The sequence below is a fragment of the Vipera berus genome (assembly GCF_964194415.1).
Source record: "Vipera berus genome assembly, chromosome: Z".
Lineage (NCBI taxonomy): Eukaryota > Metazoa > Chordata > Lepidosauria > Squamata > Viperidae > Vipera > Vipera berus.
Genome location: NC_138205.1, coordinates 36,107,070 through 36,125,773, shown reverse-complemented (window position 1 = coordinate 36,125,773; position 18,704 = coordinate 36,107,070). Strand labels below are relative to the sequence as shown.

The 18,704-nt window shown below is 37.7% G+C and overlaps 1 protein-coding gene across 1 annotated transcript; it reads right to left on the bottom strand.

The window, feature by feature from the left end:
- Positions 1 to 5,945: 5,945 nt before the first annotated feature.
- MRPL45 (mitochondrial ribosomal protein L45) lies at positions 5,946 to 17,264 on the bottom strand. Its single transcript, XM_081343235.1, has 8 exons — positions 17,220 to 17,264; positions 15,269 to 15,461; positions 11,345 to 11,462; positions 9,861 to 9,959; positions 9,159 to 9,207; positions 7,467 to 7,616; positions 7,197 to 7,370; positions 5,946 to 6,241 (listed from the first exon to the last, which is right to left on the bottom strand). The coding sequence occupies exons 1-8, from the start codon at positions 17,250 to 17,252 to the stop codon at positions 6,197 to 6,199; spliced, it is 861 nt and encodes a 286-aa protein (XP_081199361.1). The 5' UTR covers positions 17,253 to 17,264; the 3' UTR covers positions 5,946 to 6,196.
- Positions 17,265 to 18,704: the final 1,440 nt, after the last annotated feature.

The window sequence follows — 18,704 nt, the reverse complement described above, 5'->3', positions numbered from 1 at the left end:
ATATCAATTCACAGAGTTTTATCTTATTGAAAAAGCCAGAAACTAAAAATCTAAGAAGTCAGGTGTGGTGGAGGAGATATTGGTTGGTTTTTCTTTCTTTTTTAAAAGCTGTCCTTGCCCTGTCTCTGGATTTTATTAGAGACTTGGACATGGCATGAAACAAATCAGGAATAAACCACCAAGATACATTTGTCCTAACAGTCCTCAACTTACCATTTGTTTAGCAACCAAAGCTACAACACTGGTCCTTGCACTTACCATTGTTTCAGCATCCCCATGGTCAGGTGATTGTGATTTGGGCACCTGGCAAATGTTCCACATTTTGTAACAGACAGTCGCTGCGATTGCCATTTGTGACCTTCCTAACTGGCTTCTGACAAGCAAAGTCAATAGGGAAGCTGGCAGGGAAAGTCATAGTCATGTGACGCTTAACAATACAGCAAAAAAAAAAGGTTTGAAAATTGGGTTTGGTTATGTGGTACCTCATTTAACAACCAGATTGCTTAACAACAAATTTCCCAATCCCTGTTGTGGTCATAAGATAAGGACTATCTGTAATAGGCAAATCAAAAATTGTTTCAAATTGTTTCAAATGGCGGTTTTCTATCCTAAAATAAACTATGATTTAGTCATTTATCCAGTGTGTAATTACAGTAACCCCAAATACGGTATATTATAGCTTGATCTTATGTATAAATCCTATGTATAGTGTATTATCCCAGATCTCTTGTGAGCAATTTGCTTAAAGTGACTGATACTTCCACACTCTCAGAGTTTATGTTGATATCTCCTGCCTAAACATTCTTTTTCCATAAAGCTTTCTAAAGATATCACCCAACTAATGATCTGGACATCTGTGCTTTTCAACCACAAGATGGCATACTCGAGAATGTATCTTTGACATTGTTGCAAACAATATTGGAAATTGGTATTTTTCAAAAGCAAAAACAACAAACAATCCCACCCATCTCCATGCTAAGGGCAGGCAATATACATTATTTTCTTTGGCATTGTTGCAAACAGCATTCAGAAACCTGGTATTTTCAAAAAACAGAAGCTAAAACAATAATAACAAAAACCCGCTAAGGGCAGGAAGTATACATTACAAAATATTTTAAAACATAGTTCTTCATTATAATCTTCTGGGGAAAAAAACAGAGGAAAAACCCTAACCCTAACTCTTCCTCCAAAGGGGGGGGGAGAGTATAAATAGTAGTAAATTGCAACAATCATCAAGTAGCTTTCAGCCAATGCCAAAATTAGTGACAGGACTTAGGAACCTCCCCCCCCCCACTTTCTTTTTGGAATAATGTCCTGTATTCGTTTCGATACATGCAATAGCACTCTGGTCCCCAAACCTTTGGACACCAGGGACTGGTTCCGTGGAGACATTTTTTCGCAGACTGTAGGGGCCGTGGTTTTGCATGCTGCCTGCATCCTGCAGATGGGGCTTTGCTTGTTTGCACGGACCGGTTTCTGGCATGCCGCGGCCCGATACTGGTCCACAGACAGGGGGGTTGGAGACCCCTGCAATAGCATATTGTGCAGTTAAACAATTATATAAAAATTCTTTATGGCTAAGCTAAGAAGCAATTTAAAGATAGCTGTTTTATTTTGATTATATTTATGTGGGAAAAATTTATAGTTCAGGCCCAAAGGGAGCTATCATTCAATGGTAGATTACAAGGAACGATGCCAAAGGTTGCAGATTCATGAAAAAGTTAGCAGTGTATTTGAATTAGTGTGCTTTATTTTCTGAATTCTGAATCAAAAGTTCCTCTTCATTAGAAGATGTGAAACCAAAGTAACAATGCATAGCATTCATAAAGGAAAGATTAGGGAGCTATGAAGACCAGACTTCTCAGTGTTACAGACAGATCCATTTAAAAGATTTGAGGAAACTGTTTTTGAGCCATTGTTTCGTTGCTCAGAGACCTTCCTCTACAGACAACACATAGTATTGGCTACTTTATAATAAACCTAAGATTCCAAATTTCCCTTTTGAACCTGCACTTCCTCCGAGTTGTCTGATGTCCTTTTAGAAAGTGCTACTAACATAGTGTGTTAAATGTGAAGACACTTTTGTCTCTGAATATCAAAATTATCTCCCTCTGTTATAATGTAAGTACAGTAATAAAAATATATCTACAGTCTATATTAAGAGAATGTGCATCTCATTTTGTGTATTTTAATAGGGTTGGGAATATTTTATAATGCTGACTTTGATATTGCTGGGTTTCATTTTTTTCTCTGAAAACAACTGTAGCCCTCGGATTATGTTTTGAACATGTCTGATATGTTTGGGAAGCATGTTGTGGGCATGATCATGAAATGGCTGTCAGAGTGCATTTGAACAATCACAAATTATCCTCTCATCATATTCTTTCCTCTTTTGTTTATATCTGAATAGTTTGCACTATATGCTGCTTACTGTGAACTCACTCAGGTTTATACCTGAATATATTATAAATCTACCCACCCTGCAGGCAGAGGCTTTCCAAAGTGATCATAGCCTATGATTAAGAACTTTTTTCTCACAGACAGGGATAAATGCAAATCTACCATGAATAAGCTTCCCAGTGAATATAACAGTTGAAATATTTATAAGCACCAGTATGCAAGCAATTTCATTCCCATTTTATGATTAAGCTACAGGAGATGCAGTGGCTCGATAGCTTAATGACGCTGGACATGGCGCAGTGGTTCAAGCCCTAGCACTGCATAGCAGGGTGAGCTCCCCTCACTCACCTCAGTTTCTGCCCACCTAGCAGTTTGAAAGCATGTTCTGCGCAAGTAGATAAACTCCCTTTGTTGTTCTGTGCAAGTAAACAAACTCCCTTCGTTGGGAAGGTGAGCCAGGGCTTCTGGTGGCAGTTAGAATCCTGCTGGCACTGAAATTTTCCAGTTGAAATGCCAACTTGGGAGGTGGCTTCGATAGAGGGAGGCGGCTTTGGATGTCGCTGCAAGAAAAGCTGGTCATCTTTCTTTATGATGAGAAGCTTGCTCGGATTCCTGCGGTACACCTTGGGAAGCACAAGTGTACCTAACATCTGGTAAACAGGCAGCCAAACTACTACTCTGTATTAGCATTATAGTCTCCTGGCTAATGGAACACTAAATAAACAAATAAAATTAAGTTACAGATAGTTGTCCACTTACAAGCATACCTGGACCAGAATTTCTGTGCCAAGCAAGGCAACCAAGCACGCAACCTGGGCGTCCTCCTGGATTCACGACTCAGTTTTGAAGATCATATTGGAGTCGTGGCTAGGGGTGCATTTGCCCAGATTCGCCTGGTACACCAGTTGCGCCCCTTTCTAGACCGAGATGCCCTACGTACAGTCACACACGCACTTGTTACCTCTCGTATAGACTACTGTAATGCTCTTTACATGGGGCTGCCCTTGAAGACCACCCGGAGGCTTCAACTGGTGCAGAGTGCAGCTGCACGGGTAGTGATGGGAGCACCCCGATACTCCCATATTACACCCCTCCTGCGTGAGCTGCATTGGCTACCGGTTGCCCTCCGGGTGAGATTTAAGGTGCTGGTTCTTACCTTTAAAGCCCTACATGGCTTAGGCCCAGGATACTTGCAGGACCATCTGCTGCCGGGAACGAATTCCCATTGCCCAGTACGCTCACACAGGGAAGGCCTCCTCAGGGTACCGTCGGCTAGACAATGTCGGCTTGCAACCCCCAGGGGAAGAGCCTTCTCTGTGGGAGCGCCAGCCCTGTGGAACCAGCTCCCCCCTGAGCTTCGGATGGCCCAAGATCTCCAGTCCTTTCGCTGTGGCCTCAAAACACTCCTTTTCCACCTGGCTGACCTACACTGACAGGGATTTTAATTATATTTACAATTCTAACTCTATTCTTTATTTTAATTTATTTCAAATTTTATTTTTAATTTACTGTACAGAGACCTTTAAGTTTTGTTGTTGTTAGCCGCCCTGAGTCCCTCGGGAGATAGGGCGGGATATAAATCCCATTAATAAATAAATAAAATAATAAATTTTAAGTGAGTTGCATCCAACTTTATAACCTTTTTTTGCCATGGTTTTTAAGTGAATTACTGCTGCTGTTAAATGAATTTGGCTCCCCCCCCATCTTAACTTTGCTTGTCAGAAGCCAGCTGAAATCATAAAAGATGATCACAAGACTCTGGCATCCTGCAACTATCAAAAATATATGCTGGTTGCCCAGCACCCAGATTTTGATCATATGACCATAGGAGTATAGCAACAGGTGTAAGTTCAAGGACTGGTCGTAAGTCAGCTTTTTCAGTGCTGTTGCAAGTTCAAACTGTTCCTAAACAAATGGTGTTAATCAAGGACTACTTGCATATGCCAACTGTATATTAGATGCATTCCCATGTTCTAAAACAGGCATGCCAAACTGCCGGCCCATGGGCCAGATGCATCACAATGAAACTGCGCCAGCAATGGGGATAAAGTCGCGATACGTTGCGCGATGTCACATGACGTTGCGAGTGTGACATGCCTGTTCTAAAACATCTACAGTATTTAACATTGTCCTAATAATCTTTCTAATAGCTTGTAAACTATTGTGCTAAATGTCTTTAAAAAAACCAATCCTTAGCCAGATTTTACAAGTAGATCTAATTTAGCAACCATAATTGGAATCAACAAGTCCACTGTTAAGCAAAGTGGTTACTTATTAAAATTTGGGTGCTGGGCAACCAGCATGTATTTATGATAGTTGCAGGATACCAGTGTCTTGTGATTGTCACTTGTAATCTTCTCGGCTTCAGTTTCTGACAAGCAAAGTCAAGGTGGAGAAGCCCAATTCACTTAACAGCTGCAGCAATTCACTTAACAACCATGGCAAAAAAGACTCTGCTTATGATCTTACTTCAGCTTTCCTTTGTTTTACAAACTCGCAAAAGTCATAAATGCAAGGCTTAGTCACAAAGTTACTTTTTCATCAACATTATAACTACAAATGGCTATTGTATGAGGCAGTCACTAAAGGACTACCTGTGGTTTCTTCCTTTCATTTATGCTCCCCAAGTTTCACACACAAATGGGAAGGAAATAACAAGTTGCAACAATCTCACTCTTGCTTCCACCTAAGTTAGTTACTCTGCTCTGCAGATTCCCATGAGATTCTAATAAAAGGCATCATGTCACATTTTTCCTCTATGCTGGATCAGAATGTTAATATCCAATATCCAATAAGGAGTTATCTAGGGAAGACAATACACTATTATGATGATTGTTTTATGCAATTGTAATTGGGAGGTGGTGGGTTCTTTTCTTATTAATAATGTTTGTTACGCAAATCTTTGGTTTCACACTAAAGATAAGACACTGCCAAGGCATTCTCTTGAGGTTAAATTATTGCACATACTTCTTATAAAAGAAGCAAGTATTAGGATTAAGATTAGGATTTATTAAATTTATATGCCGCCCTTCTCCCTAAGGACTCAGGGCGGCTCACAACAATAAAAATTAAGAGACATAAAATACAAAAATTAAGAAAGAATTAAACAATGAATATAAGAAATACGGGATTTCTTTTTTATTTTCTCTTTTAAGAATTGAATAATGTATGTCTCCTGTCTATCTGCTGAGTGATACAGAATTTTGGTACCTGCTAAACACAAATTTAATGGTATTTCCAAAACTTTTTTCTACTACTTTGCACTAGTTAAAACAGGATTGTGCATGCAATCTTTGAACCTATTAAAATATTTTAAAACTTTATTCTAAATCATATAGTTTCTAAATCATCTACAAATGAGATAGATGATTAAAACTATACAACATGAGATTACTCGTTATCTCAGGACCATATTTTTTTTAATTCAAATAGATGGCACTATCAAAAAGATGTCAATATCATTGCATCTATGAAATCAGAGAAAGCTCCTGATCCTCTTGGTATTCCAGTGGCTTGTGAAATAAAAGTTTATTAGGTTTTATATCTTAAAATCTATTACTTTATTGATCAAAAAGAAACAATATACAATCAATATTGCAAAGTATACATCAATTATTTTAGCAAGGACTGTAAAATGGGAATAATGTAGGGATCATACAGCTTGACATATACAACCAGAGTCATTACACATAAGAAACTCGCCCAACATATCCAATTCTGCCTTCCTGTTTCTTTTTTTGGTCTTATTATTTGTCGCATTAAGTCTGTGGATATGGCGCCTCTTGATGATTCTTCCCTATGCTTCTGAAGGTGTCACAACTGGTCCTGGGATCATAACAGTCTGGAAAGTGTAAAGTTGGGGAAAAAGAAAACAGAAAATCAATGCCCCAATTGTCAAAAGCTCACGAAGTATGAAATATGAAGGAACTGCATTGACCTCTCATTGCACAAGCATCTGTTTATTAAAAAAGCTGACTTAAAATATAGAAGGACTAGGCCTCAAAACTCTGGGAAAAGCTTGGAATGTTGGAACACATTGGTTGGACTGACACAATGCAACTTCTTTGGTTTTGGATTTGAATGATGATGTAGATTCCCAGCCAAGCCTATCATTTATAACATAGTTCATTCCCAATGATTGTGCTTCTTCAGTCAAGATTTTCTGAATTATTTTTGCCATTATTTAAACAGGAAACTTAAGGTTTTAAGATTATGACTTGCCTAAGGTTTTTATGTGTACAGGACAGGGGTACGGTGTGAGTTCAAGCAACACATCCCTGACACTCTATAGTAGTTTCCTCCAAAGCTTTAAACTACAGTTCTTTCATGCTCCTGCCAGTGTCCACTGGTTATGCTAGATGAGAATGTGAGGATCTGTAATTCCATGAACCCAGAAAGCATGAAATTGGCAGAAGCCCTATAATGGGCTTGTAATAATGCATGTAGATATTGAGAAAATGCTAGCATACTACCATCAGCTGACTTATTATAAACTGACTTACTTTAAACTGAGCCACTTTTATACTTGCTTTATTCAATATTTATTGAATAAATCATGATTTATTCAATAAATCATGGATAACTAATCGACAATGACTCATTTTACACAACACATTATTTCAAAACCAAATAAATCACATTATGATTTAATATATATTAATTAAGCTACTTTATCCAGTTCAAGATAAAAAGTAGATGCCAAAACCATAACATTGCTCTGGCTTTAAGATACACGCATCTAAAAAATTAAGATACCTTTACAAATAAATGTCATACCATAAAACCTAAACATGTACCTTGATTAGGGGATCTTTTGGAGGAGCCCATGAGGGAATGATCTTGTCATGTAACCTCCACTGGCCAGCTCTGTGCAGCAGATGTTTCTCAAACACAACATATTCCAGAACATCCTTCGGTATCTGTTCACTTCCATACATCAGTCTCCCAAACTGATCATAGATAGCCAAAATCTGCCAGAAAAACCCCCCCAATTCTGTGACATTAAGCAGTGCGATGTAAAACACATTTTGATATATCCAGGATTAACAGTGGTTGGAATCACATACCTGCCGAATGTGAATTCGAACTGTCACTTGCCCATACAGAAGATCCTCGTTTAGCATAGTTGGGCATCGCACGTGGACCACTCTAGGGGGTTCCAATGACTCCAGAAAACTCCACCGAATGGTCTTACATTCATTTCCTTGTACCATTTCCTAACAAATTCAACATGTCTAAAATTTCAGCATGTTCAAACCAAGAAGATTAAGCATACTAGTGCAAGAGGATTAAAATACTTATGAGCAACTACAAAAAGATTTTAGAAGAAAATTAGAGGATAAAAAAATGAAAGTAACCAAAACAAACAAACAAAATCAAAACCCAAATCCCTATCTTTAACAACTCAGAAATTTTATAATGCAAAATACTGGGGTCGGGATTAAATGATTTGGTATAAAATATTTTTTCAGTCCTGAAAGAAAATAGAAAGGCACAAAAATGATTGAAGAAAAAATGGAGCAAATAAGCAAGAGTAGGGTGAGAAAAAGGAAATGGGCATAAAATGCAAAATCTTGCTGTGGGCAACTGAAGCTCATAGTATTGTTTAGACAAAATAGACTACCATATTTTCCGGCGTATAAGACGACTGGGCGTATAAGACGACCCCCTATATTTCCTGTTAAATTATAGGGTTTGGGCTATACTCGCCGTATAAGACTACCCCTCTTCCAACGCACACTAAATAAAAATTAAAAAACATCAGATTTGATTTTAATATGGTAATTTTAATTCAAATGCTTATGACATGCAGGTGCTTAGTAGGAAAACTGTCACTTATAAACATAAGGCTGTTTGTCATCAAACATGTAAACATAAAACAGTGCAAGTGGATATAATAATAATAATAATAATAATAATAATAATAATAATAATAATAATAATAATAATAATAATAATAAGAAGAAGAAGAAGAAGAAGAAGTTGGAGGGGACCTTGGAGGTCATCTAGTCCAACCCCCTGCTAAGGCAGGAAACCCTATAAACCCTGTAAAAATTCACAGACTGCAGCTTCTTCTCCAATTGGTCCCGCTTTCCCTGCGCAGACTAAATGGGAGATCCGCTCCAGGTTTTCCAGCCAGCCCTGTCCCTAAATTTTCAGCACCCGGCGTATAAGACGACCCCTGACTTTTGAGAAGATTTTCATGGGTTAAAAAGTAGTCTTATACGCCAGAAAATACAGTAGTTTATTTGCATTCAGAACCTTTTGCATACAGCATCATCAGTAGCCTGATACTCCACAGATGAAATCTAAACTATGATGACTGCAGACATTAGAAACAGAACAACAACCAAAAAAGACTTAAAGGCAACCTTCTGGGGTCAGGCTATTATAAGCCATGCTAGTCCATGGTCAGTTATTCCCAACTTTCCACCTCCTATAATAGCTTTTGGAGCACATGTATATGCTAGCAAACACTGTGCATCACTTCCTATTCCACCTTAGATTTTTAAAAAAGAAATCTGTTTGCTCCATACTTTAATTTGCATACAAGGATGTCAAACTAGCAGAGCACCTCAGGGGCTTGAAATTGAGGAAGCAGCCCACCAATTATGATTAACTCTGCCCAGCGTGGCAGACTGACAATGGAGGAATACCATAGGACAGTAGTTCAAGTATCTGTTACAGGAAAGAGGCATGACAGATCTTCTTAAAAGTCTTTTAAGTAATCACTTGTTCACCTTATCACATATTCTTACCGGGTAACAGTGCTCAGTCACTAGAGTGTGAAGCTTCTCCTCATTTAAACTGTAAGGATTTAGAAAAATACATGATCAGGTTACTTTTAAATATCAACTCAATTAAGATACTATTCAGTTTGAAGCACACATCAGCATGGACATACAGATGCACGCACAATTCTTGACAACTTCTAATATATAGAGAGAATAATCCTATTATTATTTAGGAATAATCCTGACGAAAAATCACTGTTAACAAAATTCAAGTTACAATGTACTGTGCTAGTCTGGAAAGAAAAAAAAACCTTCTGTGACTCAAGACAAAAGTACTGTATAGAAAAAGAAAGATAAAATAGTCAATATTAAAACAGTGCTAAAAGGGTGTCAGAATGTACAAATACACTTGGAATGTATGATGAATGAACCAGCCCCTGCCCCCACACTTCATTATTTCAATACAGATTTTAATAGCTATCCATTGCAGATATTACTTCCAGCCACTTGAACCAGTTTCTATCAATCTATCGATCACAAAGCAACAGGCTGCTTCTTTTTACATTAAAAAAAATTCCTGGAGATAAACAAAGTTTATTTTGAAGTTTATTTTGGGTGTTTCTCTAAGTAAGGTAAATGAACTAGAAGATGTTAACTGCTGTCAAACTAATGCACAACTTCTGAGAAGAGAGGGAAGACTGGGGCCTAAAACTCAAACACTCTTACTTGGCCAGATTATTGTGTGCCTCAATAAAGATTTCTTGGGCTTGTTCTGCAAAGGTTTTGATGCGGAAGTCACGATCACTCTCCCTTATTTTTCGGATTCTGTCAAGAAAAAAGTGGAAGGAGAGAGTAAACAACCACAGCTCAAGAAAAAAGGGAATCCATAGGATGAATTTCGTTAGACATAGGACTTACATAATCAGCAAAATAGGAGAATGCTGTTCCTGCATAGCAAGTCACATTCATATTGATTATATATTTTTTTTACTCTCATCAATCTATGTGAGAGTAATGGCCAATGAAATCAGACCTAGCCTAGATCTTGATTGGGGATTCTGAGAAAAAAGACCCAAACACCGAGTTCTGAAGTCATCAGTCAAACCTACTATTAGACAACAGAATCTCTTTCATTACATGAGCACCTATTTATCTAGGCTAAAATGCTGTTGGCTAGTTCACATCTTTTTATAGTTCAGCTTGATGCATTCACCCTGGCTGTAGATTAAAGCAGCAAAATAAAGGGCAATTAATCAAAAAATATTTGTACATTGTGAGGATACAGCTGAAGTGAAACAATTCCATTCTAAATTTCCATAGTAACCTAAGTTATATCTTTATTTGGAAATGGGTTAATCACCAAATGAAAAATGTGCACGATTGTTAGGAAAAAACACTATTAAATATGAAACTATTTTGTTTAAAGCAAAGCCTAAAAAAAGGAACCATGAATTCATGAACAAACGTTTGGGAGCATACTCACAGGAAAATGTGTAAAACTGCCATCAGCTTCAAGTGATTAAATCACTTCATGGAGAACCAACCAATGACATTTGAACCAAAAACATCATATTCAAAAATATATCAGATGCTGGGAAAATAGCAACAATAAAACACTACCAAAAAATGAGATTCGTTTCCACAGACTTTTTTTTATGAATTTGCAGCCAAAGGCCATGTCATATTAAAAAGAATTTGTACTTGATTCAACAGTGCATGTATTAGAAAAGATCCTTTTTTCTCTCCTTCTAAAGTCATATTAAGTATATAGTTTGAATATTTACTCCCAGAAGTCAAATAACATATTCAGAAGTCTATTACACCATTTGGAACTGCAGATGGGGGAAGTTCATCTTTTACATGGCCTAACAAATAAAAGAATTCCCTTGCTTGGGGAATGCTAGCGTGTAGACAGATGCATTCAAATTCATTTTCTGTAAATAAGATTTTATACATAGGGTAATATTCAGTCTTAAACTGCTTATTCCAAAAGGGTCTATAGTATACAATGTACTTTTGTAAGTTGATATCTACTGCCTTGGTTTTTAGGAAATACAACAGGAAATAAATAATCTTTTAACAGAAATGGTTAGAAGATAATAAACAAGACCATGATATAAACTACAGCTGCTAAAAGGAAATAGTACACTAGCAATAAGTGAACAGATGCAATAGGGATGACTGGGTGCCACAGACAGAAAGATACATACGCTGTGTAAGATTTTGCAGTCTGCCTCAATTTCTCTGTCCTTTGCAACAGACCTTCCTTTGACAGCATTGACATGCGGGCATCTCCTTCTGGAGGAATGTAAGGGTCAAAGATCCCCCCTGCATTGCCAAAATAAGAAGAAAATATAACAAACAATTGTTTTTAAAACATGCTCCCCAATCAAATGTGCAACACTGTTTTTTTTAAATGAGATAAAATATCATTGCTTGAGCTTCCCTCCACATGTTAATGAATTTAAAAGTTATGCCATAATGGATTGAGTTTATCCAGAACAAGTATAGGGTTAAGAAGTTTTATGTAGCATTCGAATGAGTCTTCTTTCGTTTCTTTTTCTTTCTTTTATGCTAGTTTTTTTTTTTATATACATTTATTATGGTTAAGGTGTGTTTTATCCTATATAAGCTAGAGAGTGATGGATTTTAGAATCTATAGTCTTTAGTATATGGTAGTTTATGATTGCTTTTTTACATACATATACCTTGTATTTAGCTCTGGGAAGTCGGGGGGGGGGAGGGGGGGGGGAGGGAGGAGGGGAGGGAGGGACGTTGGGGGGAGGTAGGGGGGGTAGAGGGAGGGGGAAGGGGTTTTTTTTTTTTTTTCCTAATGGAAAACTGTATTTTAAAACTTTTCAATAAAAAAAAAAAAAAAAAAAAGTTATGCCATAGAATCTGATCTTAACATCCTGCTGCTATAAATATTTTTTGTGCATCACTGAATGGCCCTCACAGTGGTTATATCAGTCAGTACTGGTAAAATAGTTAATGACCACTTGTTCAGCAATGATTGCTGCAATGGTGATGAACAACTAATACTTATTTATTTATTTATTTATTTATTTATTTATTTATTTATTGATTGATTGATTTGATTTGATTTGTATACCGCCCTTCTCCCCAAGGACTCAGGGCGGTGAACAGTGACATAAATATCAAAATGCACAAATACAGAAATTGAAAACAAATTAAACCCTAATGCCCAAATGCAGAAGATAAGTTACATTAAAACAATAATTAAAACAAAACCCGTCAGACCAGACCGGATTGCTCAAACAGATAGGTTTTTAGGTCGCGTCGGAAGGAGTGAAGGTCGGGAGCCATCCGGAGCTCAACCGGTAAACGGTTCCATAGGTCAGGTGCGCCCACAGAGAACGCCCTCCCCCTGGGAGCCACCAGACGGCATTCTCCTGTCCTTGAAGTTCTAGGCGCATGGCACCCAGTTACTGTCATGATGTTACAGCATCTCAAAAGCAAATGATCACCACTTGCAACCCCCAGTGGCAATTTCTCACAAGCAAATTCAGTGGGAAAACTGGCAGGAAAGCTTAGAAGTTGCTCCCACTGCTTTTACTCCCAAGGAGTCCAATACAGAATATGAGAACCTGGGGAATCTCACACTCCATATAGCATGTGCCCATTTGCAGCACCTCCCACTCACACCTTGTAATGCAAGAATGCTTTTATGCTGCAGCACTCCTTTTTCCTCCTGCCCACACTTGTGCTACAGCACTCTCTATACTCCATCTGGCCACACAATGAAGCACTTCCCCCTTCCTCCGGCTGTACTCCTTACCACACATAAGCCCACCGGCCTGTTTGTAAGCCACCCAGGATTTGCAACTTCCTTACTGACTTTGCTTATTGGAAGCTGGCAAGAAGTTGCAAGTCAAAGGACATGGTTGTTCCAAATGTGCTTTTTCAAGAGGCAACTGGACTTTCTTGTTTTCCTTTGAAGACATTTCGCTTCTCATCCAAGAAGCTTTTTCCGCTCTGACTGAATGGAGTGGAGGTGAGAGCTGAAGAAGCTTCTTGGATGAGAAGTGAAATTCAGAGAAAACAAGAAAGTCCAGTTGCCTCTTGAACAAGCACCGTTGAGACTTCAAAGTCAAAGTCACATGAGATCCCTGCTTAACCCCCCCTGCAATCCTCACTTAACAATGGCAACAGGATCTGATGGTCCTGTGATATCATGATTTTCACCTGCATCATTTAGCGATGAAAATTCCAGTTCCAATTACTATGGATACGTGAGGACTATCTGAAATACATAATCACCTGTCTGGAAAAAAAACCAGGCAAATATAATCACAACTCTTCTGTATTCTTCAAATTAAAATTCTATCTGAGAAATACAGTGTAAAAACACAAATATTTTTAATTACTTGTTAGATTGTTTGCTTTTTCTCCAGGAAAGCATGTAGCTCCCTGAAATGTCTTAATTGTGAACAGGCACCCAAGTGGGCAGATAATTACCAAGTGGGCAGATAATTATTGCTTGTCCACAGGTATTCTGTGATGGCCAGACCTTTGAGAATGTCCATTTTTTTCAGCACCAGCGTAACTTTCCATGATTGTTGAACAAATGGACATAAGCTGAAGATTACCTGTATATGAAACCACTGGATCAGGTAATCCACCAATTCATCATCATCAACATGTTGATGAAACTCAGTTGTCTTTCAACCCTGAACTGGCTCTTGAGGTTCTGTTCTAGTGCCTGGAGATTCAGAGGTATCAATGGGAAGGAACTTCCTTTGATTTAATCCTACCAAGACTCAGTGACTGTATTTAGGCCGCTGAGATCTGGAGATGGCCTACTTTAACCTTGGATGGAATAGGACTTCCTTGCAAGAGAGTCACTTATGCCTTAGTTACCTTGCAACTTGAGTGCTGCAATGCAATCTACATGGGGATTCCCTTGAAAACCATGCAGAAGCTTCAATAGATCCAAAATCCAGCACTGCAGGCAGTGATCAGCCTAGCTCAGCATGTCCATCTGCTCATAAACTGTACTAGTTGCCATTTTGCTTCTGTGCTGGTCAATATTCAAACTATTGGTCAATATCTATAAAAGCTTTACATGGCATAGACCTAATTACCTGACAGACTGCCTGTCTCTCATAGTATCTGCAAGAAGGAATGTTACACTCCAAGTTCCTTTGATTAAACAAAGAAATATATTTTGGAATATCCAATCTTTTTGGAACTGCTACAAGAGCTGCATTGTAAACTGGAGATAGCTGGTGTCTTATTCCTCCTCCTCTGTTGAGAGAGGGGTGAATAAAACCAGAGGGGGAAGAATAAGATACCACCAATCTCCAGTTTCCAATACAGCCCTTGCAGCAGTTCCAAGAAGATTCCACAACCAATTGCAGCCTGATTCAGGTGACTCTGAAGGCACAGATAAACCCCCAAGTGGCTTCAATGGCTTTCAGAGAGTGCTAATAACCAGATGACTACCAATCTTTCCACCCCCTCACCCCACCTCCATTATATCAGAACCTAGCCTTCCATTCCTCCACCAGTCTCAATTGTCACTACCTATCCTTTCATCCCCCCGCTATCAGAACCAATGAAGCTTCTTGAATGAGAAATGAAACATTTTCTTTGTCATCACCAAGGAAAAAACAGTCTAGTTGCCTTTTGGAGAAAAAAGCACATTTGAGACAACTATGACCTGGATAACTGAAAATCTCCAGAGACAGCACACTTTCCTCCCTTTTTTGGATTTATTATTTCAGTTTGAACAAGAAGTGTTATTTCTGTATTTTTATAGCCATCTATATTTCTTATGGTCAGAATTTTTTTACATACACAGAACAATCCATTCTGAATAGCTACAGCTCATTTCCAATCATCTGCTATTACAGGAAGAATTACAATGGATCAGACCTTGCTACACATCATCACTGGTTGCTATAGTTAAATAATATCTATGTGGTTTGTTACAAAACTAATATATACAGTTAATTTTATTATATGTAATAAGAAAGGATTTAAAAATATCCAGGATTGAGAAAAATGGGAAAGCAACCAATTAATATCTATTTTGCTTTGGGGATCAATATACCATAGATATTAATTCTACTCCAATTCTTTCTATGGAATAAATTATCAAGACTACTTACTTGTGCAGGTAATAGTGATATACTGTGCCATCTGGTCTTCACTTAACGTAATTCCTGCAGCTTTTGACTGCTTTTGCTGTTGTTCTATAGAATCATAGCTCCTAGGGGGAAGTCTAAGTCTTTTTTTGGTCCTCACTGGGATCACAAGTGATGATGGGGCAAAACGGGCAGCGTTCAGTAAGCATGTTACCCCCTTTCAATTAAAAAAAGCAGATGTTATACAAATAACTTTTAATTACAGCCATTTATCTACTTACCTTACTAATCCAAATCGCTAGCAATATGAGCCACATTTAGAGACATATTAAACATACGGTACATAGAAATTCAAACCTACAGAGGACAAACATGTTCTTAAGACATATATTTTGTCTGAATTGTCAAGAAATTCCTTCTGCAAATGATTTTGCTTTTCAAAACAATCAAATGCACACATACTGTCTTTTCAAAAGAAAAAGGCAATCTAGATGTACAAAAGCCCTTTCAAAGTAAAATATAAAGTATATAAGAACAGAAGATTGACATATAACGGCCTTCAGAGATTTCTAAGAAAATATAACTGGTGCAAAAAACTAGCTGAATCTACAGGTATTCTTTGCTAAAACAAATCATACCTGTCTAAAGGTTTGGATAGTTTGTACCTAAATGTTGAGCAAACCCAAGTAATGGCTGATTATGTGCCATCGTGTCATCTCTTAGTGACAACATAAATAGATTTTCTCTATGACCCAACTAATGAAGTTAGCTTAGAGTTCACTGCACGGAGCAAACTGATGCTGAACAGCTACAATTCTGACAGTAGCTCTCCAAAATTCCTGAGTTTTTCCTTTCCTATCTCAATATGGGTTTAAACTTAGAAATTTTTCCATTCAAATTGTATGTTCTATCATTTTTTCTCTTCACACACAGACACACACATGTAGTACTCACTTAATATAAAATTTGCAATTTAATTCACTTGTTTTTGATTTAGCATGCTGTGCAAATCCTAACTATTATTTAATTGCGTATATTTCAACAAAAATTATATTGGTCTTCTGTCTGCTACAAGAGAACACATATTTAAGAAACACATATTATATTAAACAGTATTCCCAAAATATGTGTATTCCGATACCCAATTCACAACAATGTTGTGCAATGAAGATGCAGATCAGTATAGAAGTATTTATAGTCCTGACTCTGCTTACCTTTTGGGAAGACCTGAAGTCCTGGCAGGGTGTTAGGATAGTAACTGAGCTCACATGATCAGTATATGATGTCTACAGCAGCCACTTTATGTTTTAATTAGTTTTGAAACTAATTTTTATATTGTGTTTATGTTATAACCTTTGTCAACCATCTTTTACGAGAATAGTATTTGTGAGATGGGCAGCCATATAAATATTTTTATATTTTCCCTTCCTTTCCTTATTAGTATTTCAACAGCTTATTTCAATGATTGAAGTAAACTAATTAACATTTCATAGTGCTCTAGATACAACTGTTTTCCAAAACAGCTAAATTTCTGCACAGTTAGTCCCAAACTCTTCAAATTAGAAAAATATATAAATACCAATATCAAAATCCACACGTACGTTATCATTCAATTTCTCTAATTTTCCTAAATGACAAATGAATCATTTTCTCCACTTAGAAAGAGAGACGAGCTAATGGCGTATAGCTTTACTTCTTACACAGAAGGTAATGAGTAAGGAGTAAAGCTACATGCCATTAATTCCTCTGCACATAATTAAAAGTAGACGTCAGAAAGTGCTGAAACATGAAGTGGCTGCTTTAGACATCAGAAAGTGCTCGCAATAAAATGAAAAAGACAAATGCAGACATAAAAAGAGGCGCTCTCATAATTACGAAAACCATAAATTTCCCTTCGCCCGAAAAAGACGCTGTACCAGAATTCGCTGCTAGCGAAATTTCCCTCCCAATACTTATAAGGACATAAGTAGCGCACCTTAGCTATATTTTGTCGCATGCAAGCCGCCATATTGCAAGTGCCGCTTTGCACGACGGGATGAAGGCGGGATCTAGAAGGTGACGAAATGCAAAAGAGGCGTAGACTGTCGTGGAACATTCCAGTAGTTAGTATATCTGATGGTTCACTTCGCTTTGGCGTTAATTGATACTTCGTCAGTGAACAAAAATTACTGGAAGCAGCAACGTTGCAAAAATGAGCATATAAATCGTGTCTTAACCTCAGACGTGCAAGCCACCATAGAAATAGTGATATGGATAATATATTTGTTTTAAGAGCTTTGTAATTCTTCCTAAATAAATAATATTGCCATTCTGCTTGAATGCCTTTGCAGAAAGGTGATGTGTAAAACGGTAAATAAATAATAAAGTATTGTTGCTATTTGGAGATTGTATTTAGTAATCAGGGTGCCTAATTGATTACCGAATTATTCATCAATATACTCAGTCCTTTGAAAAAGCAATACCTGTGAGCTAAACTAACAATACTTACTGATGTATCCACGAATCTCAAGTCCTTTCACTTTTTGCAAGTTGAAGTTTTGCAGAATGTGAAGGTAAGCACATACTAGGGTAGACCACTGAAAATAGAAGTGATTAAACATTAAAAAAAATAGTCACCAAGTCTCCAGAAAAACCTGAAATTAGTTAATTTATTAAGAATAAGCACTTTGCAACATCCAAAGCTTAGCAAATATTCTTAGATGGATTAATCGTTCTCAGCTAAAAATGGGCAGTGGGTAAAATATGACCTGTTTAACTGTAGAAAAATGAAACAATTGTCCACATGTACACTGCAAACAGTTGTTGGCAGGAAGTGGAATGTGTTGGTTTCCTTATTTATTGCAAGCTAAAAATGTCAGCTATTCTTAGTTCTAAAGGCATAAATAGAAGCTTATTGGGCTGAAGAGGTTTATAAATATTTTAAATAAGCAGCTTCAAGTAAGCCTCAAACGTTAAAGAATTATCCATGATTTGGAGAAACAGGTGATGATGTGTTAGCAGTCTTATTACAGAGGATTACCATTTCATCTAAACACCACTTCTAAGTCAGAACAAAACAAATCACAAAATTCAGAACAGCATTAAACTTCCATAGCTTCATACGTCTGACGAAAATTTCCTGGACTATGAAACTTTTCATAAGCTTTTATAGTCACATGGGAACTAGGATTAGAGAGTAATACTGAAAAGAATGGATCTGGCATTATTCTCAAACTTCTCAGATCTGTTCTCTACTGGCCAGGGACCCCCAACCCCCCATCCATGGACCAGTACCAGGCCGAGGCATGCCAGCAACTGGTCTGCACAAACAAGCAAAGCCCCATCCGCAGGATGCAGATAGCACGCAAAACCACACACCCTCTGGTCCGCGGAAAAACCTCCCCACAGAACCGGCCTCTGGTGCCAAAAGGTTAGGGACCTCTGTCTACCCCCAATGAAGTGCTGGTTCTTATGGGTCATA

Excerpts from the sequence above, each read along its gene's own strand:
- MRPL45 (XM_081343235.1), bottom strand. The coding sequence starts at position 17,252 with ATGGCGGCTTGCATGCGACAAAATATAGCTAAG. Across the intron at positions 11,463-15,268 it reads TATCACTATTACCTGCACAA|GGGGGATCTTTGACCCTTAC; the intron begins GTAAGTAGTCTT and ends TTGGCAATGCAG. Across the intron at positions 9,208-9,860 it reads GCACACAATAATCTGGCCAA|TTTAAATGAGGAGAAGCTTC; the intron begins GTAAGAGTGTTT and ends AAATCCTTACAG.